This window comes from Lynx rufus, unplaced genomic scaffold, assembly GCF_022079265.1.
Source record: "Lynx rufus isolate CCGP_SWC_20201006 ecotype Redwood Valley unplaced genomic scaffold, mLynRuf1.p SCAF_13, whole genome shotgun sequence".
NCBI classification, from domain to species: Eukaryota; Metazoa; Chordata; class Mammalia; order Carnivora; family Felidae; genus Lynx; species Lynx rufus.
Genome location: NW_025814827.1, coordinates 3,403,887 through 3,425,117, shown reverse-complemented (window position 1 = coordinate 3,425,117; position 21,231 = coordinate 3,403,887). Strand labels below are relative to the sequence as shown.

The 21,231-nt window shown below is 51.4% G+C and overlaps 1 protein-coding gene across 12 annotated transcripts in view; it reads left to right on the top strand.

Moving 5' to 3' along the window:
* The window catches only part of PML (PML nuclear body scaffold), a 38,882-nt gene that overhangs the window by 12,955 nt on the left and 4,696 nt on the right, over nt 1-21,231 (top strand). For 3 of the 12 annotated variants that reach the window (XM_047074819.1, XM_047074827.1, XM_047074822.1), the window contains exons 3-7: nt 4,029-4,609; nt 5,837-5,907; nt 12,002-12,148; nt 12,543-12,801; nt 13,856-13,908. In XM_047074819.1, the coding sequence (XP_046930775.1) occupies nt 4,029-4,609; nt 5,837-5,907; nt 12,002-12,148; nt 12,543-12,801; nt 13,856-13,908 (1,111 nt within the window). The other 9 variants (XM_047074826.1, XM_047074825.1, XM_047074823.1 and 6 more) reach the window with 8 other exon arrangements.

Below are 21,231 nucleotides of genomic sequence, written 5' to 3'. Positions count from 1 at the left end.
TTTGAATTTTTAGGTAGTCGCATCTGTTGAGTGTATGATTTCTTCCATTTCTTCAGTGGTTATAAGGTTATAAGATGACTACCATCATCAGTAGTCAACTGTCACACCTCTATGGTGTTATGGTTCGTAGTTAAGTCTGTGACCCACCGGAAATGGATTGCGGCATCACGTGTGAAACAAGCCCTAATTTGCTTCTCCCCACCGCAGTAGCCGGTTTTCTCGATTCTGATTGTTGAGTGGAATTGTTTAATGTCCATTAGTGTGGGATGCTTTCTTTATTCTATAAAATATCACATTCTTATACGGATGCCAGGACCTAGATAAGTAATATCTGGTCTGTTCTGCTGATTTTCCTTCCTTTTTACTCTTGGACTAGTGCCACACACACTTCTTAAAATAATGGTAGTTCTATCCTATGTTATCTGGCAGAGAAGATCCCCCTTTCTGACACTGATTTCCCCAAAATTCCTTTTTTTCCCTTTAAGTTTATTTAGTAGAGAGAGAGAGCGCGCGCGAGCGGGGTCAGGGGGAGGGAAGGGACAGAGAGAGAGGGAGAGAGAGAATTCCAAGCAGGCTCCACACTGCCAGCACAGAACCCAACATGGGGCTCGAACTCATGAACCTTGAGATCATGACCTGAGCAGAAACCAAGAGTTGGTAGCTTTTAACTGAGCCACCCAGGTGCCCTTTCCCCAAAATTTCTTAACTATTTGATCTGTTTATTCTGTCCTGTGAAATTGACAATCCATTGGTGAAGTTTCAAACTCTCATCTGTAATTTGATTAAAAGTGCTTTAAACCTTTATCTGAACTTGAAGAGAATTGATATCGTGATATTTATTTAGTGTTTCCAGTTGGGGCCTTGAGACACTCTTCTGGTTTTTAGATTCTTTCTCAGTGGAATTCTTTTTTTCCCATGTATATATTTTTTGTTAGAAGTATGTCTACTTTTTTTTTTTTTTTTTGAGCATTTGAAAATTGTTGTTTGTGAATGAGAGCTTGGGAATTTTTTCCATAATTCTTTTCATTTGAATTGCTGGGATAGCATTCCACTGTATGGTTGTATCCTAATTTATGCAACTGTTTGCCTAGTGTGTTTCAATTCTTTGCCATTATGGACTGTGTTGCATTGTGCAGATGTTATTTTGTACATGTTGAGGTAGAGCTACAGAATAGATACGCAGAAGGGGGATTGTTGGGTCAGAGGATAAATACATTTGTGATTTTGATGGATATTGCCAAACTGCCCTCTGCAGAGTTATTAGTTCTTTTCATAATTGCTCAGCATTTCTTGTTAATGGTATCATTGGTGAGCACTAATATCTCAGTCAGTTATAATGATCGCAGTCTTTGTTGAGAACATATATGTAGGACTTCTCTCATTTGATCCTCTATAGAATTCCCATATGAGGTGGGGGTTATCCCTGTTTTACAGATAGAAGATAGAGGCAAAAAGAGGTTAAGTGACTTGCTAAGGGCACAGAGCTGAGGTCAGATCCACAGTTGCCCTCTGCTTCAGTTGACCCTTACCTCAGTCACTGGCCCTGCCTCTTGGTGATGGGTCTCTGTTACTTAGATCAGATTTCCCCATGTTGGAGTTGCTGAGTGCTCTTGACCCAGTGGCAACTCCCATGCTTCCCTCACGCTCTGGGCTCTCCAGGAAACCTCAGCTAGCCTAGCATAAATCTCCTGTATTTGATCAAGAGGTTCGAGCTCTGAAGCCTTGCCCTCTTCGGTGGTCTGGGGAGGTTGAGAGCCGACAAAGCCGAGGACCAGTGCCTCGTGCCACAATTTTGGAGTCAGGTTGGCCAGCACAGTCTCTGCTGGCAGTTCCAGGACAAGTTAATCTTTAACTGAGGCCAAAGTGGCTCCAGCTAAGAGCCTCTCTCCTGGCCTCAGATGGGCTGACTTATTATCATTGCTGTTGATAACAGATGATAGCAATATTTCTGGGGAAGTAACTAACAATATTTTCCTGGTAGTATTTGAAGAGGCAGCATTATAGCGTTTCAGAGCATGGACTTGCGCCTGGCTGGCTGGGTTTTTATATTAGTTTCCTATTGCTGCTGTAACAAATTACCACAAATTTAGGAGCTTAAAACATTACACATTTGTTACTATGTACCTCTGGGGGTCAGAAGTCTGAAATGGGTCTCCCTGAGAGAAAATTAAGATGTCGGCGGGGCCATGTTCCTTCTGGAGGCTCTTGGCGAGAATCTATTTTCTTGCCTTTTCCAGTTCCTAGAAGCTGCCTGTATTCCTCGGTTCATGACCCCCTTCCATCTTTAAAGCCAGCAGGATAGCACGAGACCTCTGCTTCCATTATCACGTCTTCCTTCTCACACCTGCCTGCCTCCCCCTTTTCCTTATAAGGACCCTCGTAATTACACTAGGTCCACCTGGATAATCTTCCCATCCCAAGATCCTTAACTTAATCACATATACAAAGTCCTTTTTGCCATAGAAGTTAACATACTCCAGTTCTGGGAATTAGTACATTATTCTGCCTCCTACAGTTTGCCCTCTGGACTCTATCACTTACCAACTGTGATCCTGGACGAGTTATTGTACCTCTTGTTCAGTTTCCTCATCCTTAAAATGGGGATATAATAATTCCTACTCTGTAGGATTGTTAGGAGGATTAAAAGAGTGATATTTCTCAAATACTCATAATATTGTCTGATACATAATAAATGCTGTGCAAGTGCTAGCTAAAATATATTAAGTAAATGAAAATAATGCACACCCTTTGATTTAGCATTCCTATTTTTTGTAACCTATTTCATAGAAACAAAAGCATCCATGTGTTAGGCCACATAAAGCTTTATCCATATTGACAAAGTACAAATAGGAAATCACTAGAATGTCCATTAACAGGAGAATGACTGGATCAGTTGTGGTACAATGTGGAATTTAAGGGGGCTATAAAGAGAATACATTAGATCTATACTTATTAGACCTAGAGGAATGTCCTGAACAAAAGTTAAATTAGAGGAGGAAGCTACAAAGACATTACTCATGATCTTTTATAGCATGATCTTTTTTTTCTTTTTAAGAACATCAACCCACCAAAATTGTTGTAGATACTTGAGCCAATTATTTAACCACTGATTGTCTCCCTTTCTTCATCTGTGAAATGAGAACAGCAATAATTCTCCCCTCAGAAACTCTAGTGAGGATTATATGGGATGAAATGTAAAAGCACCTGGGTGGCTCTGTAGGTTAAAGCCTCTGACTCTGGATTTCGACTCAAGTCATGATCTCAGTTCATGAGTTCAGGCCCCTCCTTGGGCCCTGCACTGATAGTGTGGAGCCTACTTGGGATTCTCTCTTCCTCCCTCTCTGCCCCCACCCCCAACTGTCTATCTCAAAATAAATAAACTTTAATACCTTTTTTTAAAGTTTATATATTTTTGAGAGAGCAAGCGTATGTGCACGAGTGGGGGAGGGGTAGAGAGAGAGGGGACAGAGAATCCTCAAGCAGGCTCCGCGCTGTCAGGGCAAAGCCGGATTGCTGGCTTGAACTCACCAACCCCAAGATCATGACCGGAGCCGAAGTCAAAAGTCCAAGGCGTAACCTACTGAGCCATCCACGCACCATGCACCACATACCCGGTAAACTTTAAAAAGAAAGGGGATGAAACGTATCAAGTCCTTAAAATCCTGCAAGCAGTCTGGATATTTGTGTAAAGTGGTTTGAGCAGACAATTGTGGAAGGATGCACCCCAGTGCTCACCTGGTTGCCTCGGAGGCGGGGAAAGGAAATTCAGAAACGGTGTGGAGAGACAATCTGTGTACCTGTGCCTTGTTTCACGACTGGAGGCTAGCTGTTGTTACTTAAGTAACTTTTTTACGTTCTAATGCTCTCTGGGTAGTTTGGAGACCACAAACTGAATGGAGAAAAGCACGAACCTAGGGACCTACCATGATTCAAAGTTTTGTAATTTTTGAAAAGGTGTTTAATAACAAAAACATAAAGGGGTTAGAAGCAGGAGAGCCCTAACTGAGGCCGGCCTTGTGTGTCTGCAGCATCTACTGCCGAGGCTGCTCCAAGCCGCTGTGCTGCTCGTGCGCGCTCCTGGATACCGGCCACAGCGAGCTCAAGTGCGACATCAGTGCGGAGATCCAGCAGCGGCAGGACGAGCTGGACGCCATGGCACAGGCGCTGCAGGAGCAGGACCGCGCCTTTGGCGCGGCGCACGCGCAGATGCACGCGGCTGTCAGCCAGTTGGGCCGCATGCGCGCAGACACCGAGGAGCTGATCCACGCGCGCGTGCGCCAGGTGGTAGCGCACGTGCTGGCCCAGGAGCAAGAGCTGCTGGAGGGAGTGAGCGCGCGGTACCAGCGAAGCTATGACGAGATCGCGGGCCAGCTGGGCCACCTGGAAGCGGTGCTGCAGCGCATCCGCGTGGGAGGCGCGCTGGTGCAGAGGATGAAGCGCTACGCCTCTGACCAGGAGGTGCTGGACATGCACGGCTTCCTGCGAGAGGCGCTCAGCCGCCTGCGCCAGGAGGAGCCCCAGAACCTGCAGGCCGCCGTGCGCACCGATGGCTTCGACGAATTCAAAGTGCGCTTGCAGGGACTCGTCTCCTGCATCACTCAGGCGACGGGTAAGCACCCGAGCCACCCTTGTGGCCGACCTGTTTACCATTTAAGGGCCTGTGCCTTGCTGTCGCTCCCTGGGGGAGACAGGGCAGAAAAGGAAGCCGTGGGTTTGTTTTTAGTTTTGTTTTTGTTTAAAGTCAGATTTGCTCACATCGTACATTCCAGAGCACAGGATGAGGAGGAGAGGAGGCCCTGACGTGCGTCTGCAGCCCTCCAGAGGGGTCACGTTTCACTAATTTACAGGGCCCTGTGGATTAGCTGTGATCTTGTGACCCTTGGAGAATTAAGAAACTACTAAGCTGAGAACCAGACACGGTATCATTTTAGCCCCAAAGGGATAACCACTTCAGGAAATTCTCTTAAGCCTCCTGTCTAGCAATAGAGAAGTCAACTGGAACGTGAGGTTAGAGCAGAAGGGGACTGAGAAAACCCCCTGGAGTGGTTGGGTGTTTACCAGAAACCATACTGCACCTCAGTGGAGGAGATGCTTCGCCTCCAGCATGGCCTGCTGTCTGGACCAGCTGCCTACCTTTGTGGGCCCTTGGGAAGTGGAGAGCAGACCAATTTGTGACCTCAGCAGTTGTCCAGTCCAACTGGGGCAAGATGGGAGCACATCACGTAGCTGGAGAATGAGGCAGTGCTTGGCTCTGCAGTCCAGATCCAGGAGTTGGAGCAGCTCTGTATGAGCTGGTGACGTCATTGGGGCTTTCAAGGGACGCCAAGGGGAGGGGGGTGCCCCAAAGGGCCTCCAAGGTGAGGAACTTTTAACAGCTCTTTGAGGAAATCTCTAGGCTCACATCTGAGCTCTGAATAGCTGGTGTGAGGATGCCCTTACTGGGAAAGAGGTGGGTGGCAACAATCTGAAGGCATCCGGGCAAGTGCCAGTGATGGGGGCTCCGTCACTCACGCCTGCCCTTGGAGCTGATGGCTGTGGGCTCATACCACCACACTGTGCCTCGGTGGCAGCCGAGAGATGGACAGAGATGCACCTGGGGTTTGCACTCTCTAATGCCACCCTCTCCCTTCTGGCTGGGTTCATGCTCACTGCAATCAGGGAGCTCTCCTTCCAAATGACAGCCCCTCCATGGAGCTGCCCCAGTGTTGTGAGAGGCCCTGAAGAATGAGTCTCTAGGAAAAGCAGCAGAGACATTTCCTCTGTCACTGTCCCAGGCGAAGATGCCTCCCACCGGGGATGTCCCTGACTTGCCTGTGACCTTTTCTGTGTTCTCCAGATGCAGCTCTACACAGGAGGGCCAGCCCAGAGGCTTCCAGCACTCCCAGGGACTCTTCTGACATTGACCTAGTAAGATGGGTTGAGGTCTCAAGGGGAGGTGGTATGGTCCCACAGGTCAGACGGGTTCAGAGTTCCCCTGTGTCAGGAAGGAACCTGAGTCTTGTTGTCCCCTGTGTCTGCAGGCATTAGAGAGGGGAGAGTGCCCGAGAGGGACAGCAAGTGGCTGGACTGGAGCTTTTGGTGGGAAGGAGTAAAGGAAGGGCAGGTGAACTGGCTGGCTCTGAGATCTTAAATGCCAAAGTAGCACTTGATAGATTTGAGAGGGGTGAGAACCAGGGATGGACAGGAGGTGAAGAAAGCGGTCACTGGTGGGTGGCCCTGACAGATGGTGGTAGATGACATCTCCCTTACCCTGTCCCCCATCCTAGATATGTGAGCATTTTCCTGGAATCAACACGGAGGCCTTCCCCACTTCTCCCCCGCCCCCAACATGGTTCTTGGAGAGGAGAATGGGGCCAGGAGGCAGACCTCAGTCCCAGCAGGTTGGGTTTCATTGGTGTGATTTCAGGACCAGCATATATGCAAGAATCATAGTTTCTCAGGGTTGGGAGGTGTCCATACCCCTCTAACGTCGGCATTCCCTCTACAGCACCCTTGACCTATGGCTGTCTATACACACACACACCTCCCAAGGACAGGAAGCTCACTCATGCTTGAGACAGCCACCCCCATCTCTGGACTGCCCTTAGATTGCTTCCCTGGGAGAAAATGCAGTGGTACCCCTTTGGCTTGCCCTCTTAAGTGCTTGCACGCATGGCTCCTCTGGGATAAGCTTCCTGAGATCCTTCCTTGGACTAGGCGTCTGGTCTCCTCCACGTCCTGGTCATCTGGGTCTGCCTGTGTCTGCCTGTCAAAGGTGTGGGCCCAGGACTGATCAGACTTCCACAGAAATCAGGTCTTCTGGTGGTAGCGGTCAGGTGGCGAGCCTAGCTTTGTCATGCATGGCCATTGGGGGAGAGAGATTGTTGTAGGCAGAGGCAATCTGGAGAGACTTCCTGGAGAATGCAGGATTTAGGAACTGAGAGTTTTAGAGCTAGGAGAGCGCATGGAGTCTAACCCTCTATTTTGCATAGGTTGAGGCCCAGAGAGAGGGTGACAACCCCAGGCCACATGACACAGCAAGCTAGGGATAGGATTAGAAGCAGACTCCTAATTGCTTTGGGTCCTGCATCCCCACATATGTAGCTTGAAAAGTAAAAAAGGACATTTTTATTATATTTTTGAAGTAATACAATCACACGGTCAGAAGTAAAAACGTAGAATGATAAATATGTCAACTACACTTCGATTCTTAAAATCCATTGATTTGTACACTTACCATTTGTACATTTTACTGTATATAAATTGTACCTAAATTTTTTTTTCAGATCCCCAGGTGATGGTAATTTGTAGCTAAGTTGAGAACCAATGCTTTGAGGTGGGGGGACACCCCAACATCTCTCTGCACCCCGTTTCTCATTTGAGCTCTCCATTACTCAGCATCACAGAGATTTCTTGTGCAAACTAAGACTGTGTTTGTGCATATCCAATATTTTCATGTAACACCCTACATATGGCACCTTACTGCCCAAATCCTGCACATACAGTATCTGGATCTTAAAAAAGAAAGAAAGTAACATATCATGTCTCCCTCCCTTCTGGTCCCTATCTTTCCACTTCTTATGCCCATATACCTGTCTCTATTTCTTACATATCCTTCCCGAATTTCTTTATGTAATTACAAGCAAATATGATTACAGGTAATTCCATTTTCCATTCTGTTTTTGCACAAAGGTAGCATACTACCCTATGTTCATAGTATTACGCCCCAGGCTTTTTCACCCCACAAAGTATTCTGGAATTCTTACATTTTCAGTAGGTAGGTAGCTTCCTGACGTCTTTTTGTGTCTGCATAGCAGTCTAGTGAATGGATGTAGCATGTTTTATTTAGCCAGCTCCCTGTCAATGCATATTTAGGTTGTTTTGGTATCACAATGCTAGGATGAATAATGTCCCCCAAAGAAATCCTACGAATAGTTGGGGAAGGTGCCCCAGGTCCACAGAGCTCGGCTGTCTTCCACGTGCCAGTTGCTGGTTCATGAACAGCAAGAGACCCTGTACTATCTTGTATGAGGTCTAGGCATTCTTCCGGGTCTTTGTCTTTATGTGACCTCTCACCATTCGCTACTAAGTAGTTTGAACTTGGAACATCAGAAGAATGCTCTGTCTGCAAAGCCTCTTGCTTTCACTTTGGTAGTAGGCTGGAGGAGGGGGCAGGCAGGCCAGGGGAGCCGGGGGAAGGATGTCGTCTCACTCTGTGAGTGCAAAGGACTGGTGTAGCAGCTCCAGGGAGGCAGGCGTGGCCGGGCAGTCCCTGGAGAAAGTACGGTCGCTCAGCTATGCCAGGAGAAAGGCGACTCTCGGGCCCACGTCCCTGCCTTAGGAGGCAGGAGCTGGGCTTTCCGCCCCAACACTGGATCCCTCTTGAAACTGTTGGTTTACTTTCATTTCAGTCATGTATCTGCACAGAGGTGACAAGAAAACACAGCAACAGCCTTAACTAGAACTCCCCAGCTTGGGGGCCATCTTTCTTCCATTTCCTCTAGACTCTTTGCATCATGACGTTATAATACTTGAATGGAAAAAAATAAAACATTTTAAAGCTACCAAACAACAAATTGGGCATCATGATTTTTTTTTTTTTTTTTTTAGGGAGCCTTCTTGTCTGTCCCCTGCTTCATTAACACGGGAGGGATGGCATCGTGGGTGGGACAGAGGCAGAGAGAGAATCCCAGGCCCACTTTCAGGGAGTTTGTTGCCCTTCTGGAAAGAGGGTCTTTCACATACCAGTGATTTGTACATCCAGACATGAAAGGACCTTTTTAACTTTTTAAACAAATTTTTTAATGGTGATAAAATATACATAACATAAAATTTACATAGAGGTGGAATTGCTGGATCATCTGGTAATTCTATTTTTAATTTTTTCAGGAGTCACTATGCAATTTCCATAGTTGGCCATGCCCTTCTTTGTTCCCACCAACAGTGCACAGCGTTTCCAGTGTCTTTAAAAAAAATTTTTTTTTTACATTTATTTGAGAGAAAGAGAGAGAGCACAAGCTGGGGAGGGGCAGAGAGAGAAGGAGACCCAGAATCCGAAGCAGTCTCCAGGCTCTGAGCAAGTGTTCAGCGTAGAGCCCAATGCAGGGCTCGAACCCACGAACCATGAGATCATGACCTAAGCCGAAGTCAGTCGCTTAACGGACTGAGCCACCCAGGCACCTCATGGGTTTCCAATTTCTTTACCTTCTCATCCATACTTTTTTCAATAATAGCCATCCTAATGGGTGTGATGTGGTTTAAATTTCTGACCACTACACATTATAAAGAAATATATTTTATATCTACGGTATATATATGTACACATGCATAACTGTAGCTAAAATGGAAGTTTTGCAAAATAAATTACCCTTGTTACATGGGTTTTCTGTTCTATACTATTCTGCATAATTTAAAAAATGCTGGTCGTGACCCACTGGATTGCTTTCATGATTCACCAATGGGTCACAGACTATAGTCTGAAAAACACTGGTGTAGGGGCGCCTGGGTGGCTCAGTCAGATAAGTGTCTGACTTCCTCTCAGGTCATGATCTCACAGTACCTGGGTTCAAGCCCCACATCAGGCTCTGAGTTGACATTGTGGAGCTTGCTTGGGAGTCTCCCTCTCTCTCTCTGCCTCTCCTCCACTTGTGCTTTTCTCTCTCTCTCTCTCTCTCTCTCTCAAATAAATAAATAAACTTAAAAAAGTTTAAGGAGATTCTCCATTCTCTCCACTTCCCCCAGATACACTCTGATCCAGAGAGACAATTCTCCTCCCTTTATGTAAAGATGTTAAGAGAAAGAAACCCAGAGAGGGAGGGGAAAAGGAAGTCAGTCCGTTATAGCAATTGATTTGGGAGCCCACATCAAAGTGCTCGATACCAAGAAGCGCCCCACGTCGAGCTCCGGTCCCAGCACGATGGGGCCACGTGGGGCTTTCCCCCACCTGCCCCAGCCCAGGTTTGGCCAGCTAATTCCTGGGGTTCCCCTGTGAGGAAAGCCTATCCCTGGCTTCCTGATCTTAAAGTCCAGCTTCTGACTTGTCCAGCGTGGCTGTGCTCGAGGAAGCGCCCCCTCCAGCTGGGTGTTGTTTCCTCTCCCTCACCACACGGACCACTGCAGGCGCCTGCTCACGGTCATCTCCTGGGCACACACAGACTTGGAGGCAGCAAGGGGTCAGGATTGCAGGCAGGAGTGGCAGAGTCTGGGCCTCCCCTTTTGGAGGGACACTTCCCAGGTCACTCGTCACTTATTTTCAGTGAACTGCCCTACGGATGCTTCCGTTTCACACAGTATAGAGAAAAGCGGTGTGGGGGGATGTAAGAGAGACAGTGACCAGGAAAGAGAACCACCAGTTCAAAGACACTACACTCAAACCCTGGTCCAGACCCTCATTAGGTATATGACCTTGGGAAATCAGTCACTTCACCTCTGTGCCTCCTACCCTTCTCTGTAGATTGGCAATAATCACAGGATGGTCCCTATTTCGTTATTTTAACTATAATTGTTTTTATTGTGGTAAAATTCATCTAGGAAAATTCTGTTTTAAGTATTTTCGAGTATACAGTTCAGTGACATTGCACCCTCCGAATCTTGTACAGCCACCCCACCCATCTAGTTCCCAAATATTCCCATTACCCCGAAAGGAAACCTTGTCCCCATGACGCGGCCACTCCACATCTGCCCCGCCCCCACCCCCACTCCAGCTTCCAGTCTGCTTTCTGTCTCTGTGCGCTCAGCTCTTGTGGCTATTTCACATAAATGGAGCTGCACAACATGCATTCTTTTGTGGCTGGCTCCTTTTCACTTAGTGTGATGTGTTCAAAGTTCATCCATGTTGACGTACGGAACTTCATGCCTTTAAAAAAATTTGTTTTTAACGTTTATTTATTTTTGAGAGAGTGAGAAAGCATGAGCCGGGGAGGGGCAGATAAAGGGGGAGACACAGAATCCAAAGCAGGCTCCAGGCTCCGAGCTGTCAGCACAGAGCCCGACGCGGGGCTCGAACTCACAACTGCGAGATCATGACCTGAGCTGAACAAAGTCTGACACTTAGCCGACAGAGCCACCCAGGTGCCCCGACTTCATGCCTTTTTATGGCTGGATAAAATTCTACTGTATGACTGTCTGACATTTGGGCTGTTTAGACATTTGGCTGATGTCTCAGAGGCTGGTAGACCTTTGGGTTGTGTGTACCTTTTGGCTGTCGTGAATAGGGCTGGTGTGAACATTTGTGTGCAGGTTTCTGTTTGAACATCTGTTTTCAGTCCTTTGGGTACATGCCTAGGAGAAGACTTGTTGGATCATATGGGAATTCTGTGTTTAACTTTTTGAAGAACCAGCCCAAGTCCGTTTTGGGGTGGGTTTATGTATAGTTAGCACTATGCCTGGCTCAGAGTGGCAATAAAAACTGTATTTAGCATCATTATCATCAGTGGCACTTACTAAGTGCTGGGTGCTCTTCTAGGCACTTTACTTGTGGTAACACATTTCATCCACGGTATCCTGTGAGAAGATGTTAATATTATTCCCATTTCACAGAGGGGGACTGAGGGCTGAGGGGTTTTAAGGGATTTGGCCAAGGTGTGTAATTGTTCTGACCCAGGGGGAGTTAAGGCCCAGGGGCAGAGTGAAGGTCACAGGGAGGTTCCCTGGAAGGGTTTCAGCTCAGTGGAAGGGTGTCCTCACTGTTACAGCTCTGCAGCTGTAGAGGAATTGCTGCCACCAGGAGCAAGCGCTTTGTTAACCCGGAGCTAGCTGTCGAGCAAACCTTTAGGCGCTGTTGGTCCCGTGTAATCTCAGCAGTCACCTTCTGGCTCTGTTAGGATGCACAGGAATTGAAGTGCCCCTGGATGCCAGCACCTCAGGGTCAGAAGGAGGGTGTGAGGAGGACTCCTGGTCCCCGGGGGGCTCTGGACAGCCTGCACCTGTGGCTGGCTGAGGCCCTGGGGATTGGGCTGACCCCAGGCCTGGGGTCTCAGCCCTGGGCCTGCCACCCGCTCATTTCTGTCTCTCTTATTTCCGGACTTCGCAGCCAGAGGAGATGCAGAGGGCCCGGGCACAGGCCCCAGGGCCAGCTGAGACCCCAGTCATGGCTTTGGTACAGTCGGTGCCCGGGGTACACCCGGTGCCGATACATGCCTACTCCATCAAAGACGCCTCCTGCAGAGAGGTAAGGTTCTCCCTGCCCCCTGCCTCTGCACCTGGAGGCCCAGATCCCACCAGGCAGTCAGGTTCCCACCTGAGAAGCCAGGCCTTAGTCAGCACCTACGCTGTTCTCTCCCTTGCTCCTGGCTGCCCTGCCAGGAAGCTCCCCTGTAAGCGTGAGCCCCTCCAGGGCAGGCAGAGGCCAGCAGAGTCAGTGGTCAGCAGATGGCCAGTGTGCGTGGCAGCCCAGGGGTCTTCCTATGTGGAGAGAGACACGATCTGCATGGCAGAGAGCAGAGGCGACAGCAGGAGCAAAGGGGGCGGGCCACAGGTCCCTGCCACCCAGGTTCACATCTCTGCCCACCACCCCAGCACCCCTGAAGGCTGCTAACCCGGCCTTGTGACTCCCCACCGCATAGGAGGTCTGCAGCCCAGTCACTCCCCAGAAGAGGAAGTCCTGCCAGACCGAGTGCCCCAGGAAGGCTATCAAGATGGAGTCTGAGGAGGAGAAGGAGACACGGCTGGCCCGGAGCTCCCCCGAGCAACCCAGGCCCAGCACCTCCAAGGCAGTCTCGCCACCCCACCTGGATGGGCCCTGCAGCCCTGAAAGCCCCATCATCGGAAACGAGGTCTTCCCGCCCAACAGCAACCACGTGACCGACGAGTCTGGGGAGGCAGGTAAGGAAGTGGGTGGGCAGTGGAGGCTGAGGCCTACGTGCTGTCTTCCAGGGGCTGGGTAGGGTGGGACCCTTCCCCCAAATCCTCACCCCACCCAGGGAGCCCAAAGCCAACAGCATCCCCTGTGTGTCCTGCTCTCAGCTGCCACCAGATGGGGCAGGGAAAGCCCATGGTTTTCCTGGGGGATAAGATTGGATACAGTTTACCGTGTGATTTGCTGGGATTCCAGTGTGGGGACCGTAAGAGGCTAAAACCCACAGTCTGTAGCCCCTTACCCGAACGCACCCATACAGCGCCCAGCACTGTGCCTCTGCACAAGGTGGGTCTCCCCAGGCAGTGTCTGTCGGTGAGTGCCTGGCATGCTCCCAGAGAGACCTTGGGTCAAGTTCACACCCATCACTTCCCAAATTTGTCTGCAAAGGCCACCTGGCTAAAGTACGTCATTTGTCCTAGATACCTTTTATGGACACCACCAAACTGGGAGTTCTTGGGCATGAGTTGAGGCCAACTGATAGAATTCTGGAATGGTCAAGACAGTTCTTCCCAGATCTGCTTCACCCAGAGGCCCCCTTTGTTTTCATTCTAGGTCTCAGACTGAGCCCTGATCCTGCTTGCACACTGAGCCCTGACCGACATTCCTTGCTCACAATGCTATTGGTAATCAAAAGGTTTTGATTAACCAAATATAAAGTAGCTTTTAATTCAAACATCTCAGCTCATGAGACAGAATTGGAAAAAACCAATGTGCTTCTTTAGGATTGCAAAACAAACCAGGTGCTTTTTTGCCAAGCTGCCTGTGTAGGGAACAGATTCTGAATTCAGGACCAATAACTGAATTAAGTATTCACGTACAGGGCACAGTGGGCAGTGACGGAAAGCCTCTTTGAATAAACAGATCCATACTAGCACATTTGGTGAATGTTCACATCCCCCTCTATAGGGCACACATCGCCCACCCCATCCACTGGCCCACAGGGATTCTCACAGAACACCTGGGCCCCACTGAGTGGGCATCTTGGCAGGGCCTAATTCTGTCTCCTCTGCCCTGTTTCAGAGGAACGCGTCGTGGTGATCAGCAGCTCGGAAGACTCAGATGCCGAAAACTCGGTGAGTGGTCCAGAAGTTCAGCCCTGGACTCCTGCCTCCCCCCATTCCGGGTCCCAGGAGACCCAGCCGCAACAGGTGACTCTTAGACTTGCCCTGCGCCTGGGGAGTTTTCCAGCGAGGCAGTGAGTTCTGTGCTGTCCTGACGACAGTCTCCAAATGCCAGCTGCGGGCCTGAACCAGCCCAGCCCTCCCTCTATACCAGGGCAGGAGCCGTCAGTAACCATATATACTCTTCTGAAATGCTGAGAGAGTGCTTCCTTCCAGAGCCCTGTCTCTCTTCTGAACTAGCCAATGCCTTTGTCTGGAGCTTCCTTATGTTTTCTCTGACCTCTAAGTCCTCAATGAGGAGCGGGGGCAAGAACCCATTCCCCAGTTAATCACAGCCAGTGAGGGTCAGTGCAGGGGTGTGAGGGCACGGGCAGCACCGTACAGGGCCCAAACAGGCAAGCGTTCACTCGATAAGAAAGAACTTTAAAGGCATCCCACAATGGAACGAGTACCTTTGTGGATTGCACCCTTCTGTCCCTGGAGGTTGGTTAATGGAGGTGGGGAAAGGGGGGTTGAACAGAGGGAAAGGTTGGACTGGGTGCCTCTGAGGTCCCTTCCGGCCCTCAGTCTGAGGTTCTGTATTGGAAAGTGCATGGAGCGCATGGAGACCGCTGCACAACACTCCTCGCCAGCCCACCCCCTGCCAAGAGCACCAGGAGCATACCACCCCTGCCGGCCCCCCTGCCTGCCCCATGGCGCATGCTGCCCCCCGGCTTGGTCTCCCCAACATCCCGCCGAACAACCTGCAGTCCCTGAAGCCGATCCTCACAGCCAGCCCGCCAGACACCAGGAGGACACTGCCGTCCGCAGCCGCCGCGGGACTAGCTTCCTGTCGCGTAGAGCACAGAGTACCCCCCGTCTTCACCGCGCCTTCCACTTGCCCCTCAAAGTGTATTATAACCCCATGTGGACGTGTCCTCCCCCCGCAGTCCAGGCCACCACCCCTGCTGCCACAGGGCCTCCCAGCCATCCTGCCGATCCCCAGGAGAGTCCCTGCCACCTCCAGAGGGCCATCAGTCAACGCGGCCGGGCACGGGGAGCAGTGCGCTCCCTCGGCCGCTCCTTCCGGGGCTCCCCCCACATAGCCCAGTGGCTCAACAGCTTCTTTGCCGTTCCTCTCTCTGTGGCTTCCCAGCTTGACACCTCTCTCAGGAAGGGTGGGGGGAGGCAGAGCACCCCAGACTCTTAGGGCAGGATCTCCCCCTGGGAATTCTGACACCGCCCCCGTGGAGAACCCCGTCCAGGACCTCTGGAGGTGCCTCCAATTGCATTCCCAGCCCCCTGCCCTCGAGTTCTTCCCCCTACCCCCCACCAGCCTGGCCCCCCTCAGACAGGCCTCTGAGAACCCCTCTTCTGTAGCTGCTGGCCACCGTCCTCCTGGAACCGCGTGGCCACTCGCTCACTTGGCTCCTGCTCCCCGGCCCTCCTGCACCCCACCACCCAGCCTGGCCCATTCGCTGAAGGCCCTGCACACAGTAGGCATTCTGTGCATCGTGGTCAAGGAGCGGACCAAGGAAGGAGCGGCTGCACAGACCCGTCAGGGAGACGTAAGCCCTCTTCACCTGAAAGGGCATGATTGAGATACAGGCTGCCCGCTCCTCACATCCCCAGGCCTCTTTGCCCCAAAATAGGAAGCTTTTGTCTCCCTTTGCCCCTCCAACTGCCCCATCCCACCACCCCGAGGCTTTCCGCTGGGCCTCTGCCAGGACCTAAGCCCATGAGGGCAGGGAATGTGTCGATCCCAGGACCTGGCAGATACGGCTGCTCAATAAATATTTGTTGAAAGATTGCCCTGGCAACCCCTTCTTCCATGACCATCACATTCCCTGCTGGACTTAGCTCTTCTCTGCAGGCGGTTTTGTGTCCTCCCTGCACTGAAACTTGGTTCTCTGGTGGAGTTACCATGTCCCCTCTTTCCAACGCCCTGTGAGCATCAGAGTGGGGAGGCGGGTCAAGGCCTTCTGTGCCTCCTGGACTGTGTCGGTCCCACCATCTAGTCAGGTTCTCTGCGCCTTTCTTGAGGTGAACCCCACTTTCCCCAGATCATTTCACACCTCCTCTTGCCTCCCCCCACACAGGGGAGGCTCCAGCACCCGCCTCCCAGGTGGCCTCTCTTTAGCCAGGTCCAGCCTTCTTTCTGGGGGACTTCAACATCCAGCACCCTGGCCTCTCTGGGGTCTTTGCCCCACCCCACTGCAGCCACCAGCCCCACGGCCACCCCCTGGACCTCACCATACTGAAAGCTGGCCCGCAGGGACTCTGGCCACAGCTTCCTGCCCCTTGAGCTCACCGGTACTTCGAGGACCCCTGCCCTCCCTGTTCCAGCTCCTGTAGTAGCTCCAGCCACCCCTCCTCACCCTCCTCTCAGGTCTCTGTTCCTTTCCACCTTGTTCTTCCGGCTGCAGCCCATCTTTATGGTCTCAGCCTTGCCCATGGCCTCAGTTAGCGCCCACAGGCTGCTGGTGCCCGGCGCTCACTCCTGCTGCCAGACCAGGATAGCCAGTGGCCCTCCGACGTCTGCACTCGGGTGTCCCGTAGATCACTCGTCTCTCTTCCTCTCCTCTCCATTAAGTCACACCGTCTGCCCGGCTACAGAAACCAAGGCCCCCCAGAGCCGCCCTGGATGCCCCTCTTTCGATTATTCTTCACCACCAGTCAATATTTCAGTCTTCCCTTTAAGCCATGTTCTAAATTCCTCTGAAATCTGGGCACTTCTTTCCATCCCCTAAACCTCATCAAACAAAACTGACCCTGGGTAGAGGTAGCAGTCTGGGATGGAAAGCTCGAGAAAGGATCGGAATGCCAGTAGTCTCACCAGACTTCACGACAGTTGGGCGCAGAAACTGAAACCAGCACTGCTGGGGCTGGGGGGTGGGGTGTCAGTCTGATCCTCAGCTGTCAGTAGGGGGTCGCCAGGTTGTGTCTGAATTATTCCAGGAAGGAGGGAGTGTGTTTCAGGTGGCGAAGAGTTAAAACAATTAGAAGCACAGCTGCTCACCTGTGGAGACCAGGTCCGGAGTGGGGAGGGCCAGAGGACCACTGCTTTTGTGTTGGTATTCTTCAGTTCTTCAGACACACTTTCTTTTTTTTAAGTTTATGTACTTATTTGGAGAGAGAAAGAGAACACAAGCAGGTGAGGGGCAGAGAAGGGCAGACGGAATCCCAAGCAGGTTCCAGGCCATCAGTGCACAGCCCGACGTGGGGCTGGAACTCACAAACCATGAGATCACGGCCTGAGCCGAGATCAAGAGTCAGGTGCTTAACCAACTGAGCCACCCGAGTGCCTCCAGACACACATTTTTTAAATTAACCATCATGTGTCCCAAGCTTTAAAAAACATCTATGCAAAAACAAAACAAATTAGGTCCCCTCCATGCGTTTCTCACCCACCTTCTGTGCTCCCTTCCAGACCCCTGGCACTCCCAGAGTACCCGCAGCGGCTTGGGTGGGGAGCAGGGCGACATCCGCAAGGTGCTCCGGGCTCCCACATACCCATGTCCTCTCCTGTCCGTGGCCTTCATCCCACCTCCCGTGTGTGGAAGTTGGCCTACGAAAAGAGCACATTTTCCAAGTGTCCCAGACTGCAGCTAGACACGCCTGGAGGCTCTGGTGCAGACCTGGCAAGGTGGGCAAGGCTCCGGGAGAGACGGCTGGTGCGGGAAGAGTGGTCTGTAAGAGCCCCTGCCGCTGCTGGAAGCGGTGGGGGCGCCACTCTTGGGTGGCGGGGCAAGACCCAGGCCTGACGGTGGAGGCCTGGGGTGAGGACTATCCTAGGAAATGAGGGTGGGTCAGCAGTGCCTCTGCCCTGGGCCCTGGGTTAGGGTCCAAGGCAGGAAAAGATAGGTGCTCTCAGCTACTCTTGTGACAGAGGACTCACCCCACTATCCGGCAGTAGCAAGACCAAGAGGAAGCAGGAGGGGACAGTCCCTGACTGCAGTGGCAGTGGTGACCAGCAGTAGGAGGAGGGGCCCGTGGGAAACGACCGATCCAGGGGAGGGGCTGGGATGCTGGTGAGTGTGTGTAACAGAAGATGGGAGCCCTGTCCCCCGAGGGCCTGGCGCAGGGGGCAGCAGGGGCCATAGGCTAGCTAACAGGATGGTCCGGCTCACGGACACGCATGAGGTACCGCGGGGCTTCCGGACGTTGCAAGAGCTGGGATTTTGTGTCTGCAAAAAAGGGCAATCTGTGTGCGTTGCCAAACTGACCCCAGCTGTTGTTTAAGAGTGGGTGCTTAGGAAGTCCCTCGGGAACTTGGGGACTCTTGATAAGAATTGATGTCGGGCACTGCAGAGACAGCTTCAGGCGACTGGATGCCAAATATCAGAGTTCAGCTCCTGAGTGGCCGATGCCCAAACATGGAGTTAATCAGTAGGACGGTAGTTCTCTACCCTGGCTGCGCACTGGAATCTTGCGGGGTGGTGGGGGGGAGGTGGTTACCAACGACAGATTCCTGGGTGTCACTCCCCCTGCCCCAGAGATTGTAATTGAACTGGTCTGGGGTGCAACCTGGGCATCTGGATTTTTTGAGGCTGCTAATGCCCAGCCAAAAAAGAGAGAACCACCGGATGGGGGGACTCAGTTGTATATCTGTCATCTGTGTGTATCAGCCTTGAATGGGGGTGCCCTGTACATACTGGGATATGATCCGGCGGGGGCGAGGGGGTGCTGGATCTTCCCAGAGAGACCTAGACTTGGGGAAGGTGATTAAAATGTCAAGCCAGCCGTATGGGTGTGCTTGGTACGGCCATGCAGCCTGCCGCGTGGAGTGTGGAGGTGGAATGCCCTTGCCCTGCTAAGTTGATCTGTGTTGAATCCAAGTGAACTAAAGCTCACAAGCCAGATTGCACGTGTATCCTAGTTACATGTGGGTCCTGAGAAACTCCCAGGTCCCCTGTGGCTCGGTCTGAGCACACTTTTGCAGTCAAAGAAGTCCATTAACCAAGTATAATAAAGAAATGAATCCTGGGGCTCAGTCGGTTGGTTAAGCGGACGACTTTGGCTCAGGTCACAATCTCACAGTTTGTGAGTTCAAGCCCCTCCTCGGGCTCTGTGTTGACAGCTCAGAGCCTGGAGCCTGCTTCAGATTCCGTGTCTCCCTCTCTGCCCCAACCCCGCTCATGCTCTGTCTCTCTCTCTCTCTCTCTCAAAAATAAACATTTAAAAAAAAGAGAGAAATGAATCCTATTATTTACTTGCATCTTTTAAAGAATATTAAAGTGAGTTCTCCTCCAGCTCTTAGCAGAACATCTTCAATTCCTCTTCCTCTTTTTTTCACCTCCCATTGTGTCCGCTCCCTACTTCCTTGGAGCTTTCCCCACTTTTCACTTTCCAGGCCGAGCACACGGGCTCCAGTCTTCCCCACTCCATTGCCTTCTGCCACCATTCCTTTTCCCTTCCCAGGATATCTCAAGCCTTTTCCAGTAAAAGGCCCTTGCCTGGCTTGGGCCCGGGTCTCTGTGCCTCTCCGTCTACACTCTCCGCCCACACACTCGCCCAGCGGGCAGTGCTATGGGCATTGGAACATAGGGCTTCGGGTAGTGAGCAGGGGGCAGAAAGCCTTCCTGCCCCAGAGCCTCTCATGCTGATTGCCCTTTTGCTAAACCTGGGTCTTCAGAAAAGTCCTTTTTAAGCATGCGGGCACTTCCTGGCCACGTTGCTGGGACGTAAGGCAGGGAGAGGGAGTGGGGTTTACAGCTGGCTGGAGTTGAGTGGAAGGCGTGCTGGCAAAATCATCTCCGTGCAGTAGCCCCAAGGGTGAGGAAGGATCAGAAAGGAAGAGGAGTCAGAGCTGGAAGTTCCAGCCTTCTCTCCATTGACAAGCTCAGCAGAAAGGGCGTGTCCTTTTATTAAGGGAGCCACCAAGTTCTTCAATAAGTTCAGGACAAAAGACATTCTGCCACTATAAGAGAAAATGACCCCAGGGCAATGGGAGGGCGTAAAAATGAGATTCGGATGGCCATCATAAATGACCCTGGTTGGGGCTCCTGGGTGGCTCAGTTGGTTGAACAACTGACTCTTGATTTTGGCTCAGGTCGTGATCTCACAGTTGCAGGATCGAGCCCCACATAGGGCTCCATGTTGAACTGAGTGTCGAGCCTTCTTGGGATTCTCTCTCTCCCTCTCTCTGCCCCTTCCCCGCTCACACTCTCTGTCTCTCTCAAAAGAAGTAAATAAACTGTAAAAAAATAAACAACCTGGTATGGAAATGGAGCTAGCCCAAAGATGCAGCTGTGTTGCTGTCCCGGGAGCTCAAGTCTTGAAAGAAAATATCCAAAGAGGTGACCAAGGCTCTAAGGCCTGAGAAGACATTCCAGAAGGAAGGAGGCAGGCGGAAGAACTCAGGGCCACTGCACGGGCTCTTGCAGTCATGCTGGGAGCCAAAAGAGGAAGGAAGATGAGACAGCTCCAGGTGCCGTGTCGGTGGGGACAGAGAGGCCTCAGCCAAAGGGACAGCTCTTCAGTCTGGGGGAGGACACAGCAAGGAGAGCCCAGCTCTTTCCACCACCCCAGGTGCCAGGGCAATGTCTGGAAGGTTGAAGATAAAAACCAGCTGGGTTTTCCCTCAAGGAAAGAAGGTGGAGTATCTGGTCTAGCAACTTCAAGGAAGATTCCTGGAGAAGGCTCCTCACAGGGAGGAAAGGGAGCCGCCACAGTGAGACAGAAGATGCAGAGCAACCCTTGCAAAATAAACCTTTGACCCGTGGCCGATCGAGGATCTAGATATGCGAGGCGTTTGACGAAGACTTTTATTGGGACCTTATGTATAGAATCCCCGAACTCCAGGCTTCTCTAAGCAAGACCAGCTCTAGACGGATTCATAGCGAATGTCTTTCTCTATCAGTGACCGGGAGGAAGCTGGTGAGCCTGGGGTAGGGCTATGAGAAGCCAATGAAGTGAAAATCGGCCACTCCTGGGGAAAACCAGCACATTTTACCTGTGGCTAGTAAGGACTTTGCTCTTGGCTGAAGTTTTGTTAAAATGTTTCACCTGGTGAATAAAAGGGCCAAGGCCCATGCTTATTACCTGCCGAGCCAAGGACATTAGCCAGAGGCCAGCGTTCATCCTTGGAGGCTTCAGATAACCCCAGGTGAGGCAGTCTGTAAGTAGGAAAGACCCGAGGGCTGCTCTGGACTCTGTCTCAGCAGTACCCCCAGCTGGCCGTGCGATGTTGGCCACGTCCTTTCCCCCTGGTCGCTGGCTCACGTCCACAGGTGGCATTCACAGGAAGTTCTGAGCAGGCCTCCCGAGACATCGGCTGGCTTTGGCAGCTTTGCA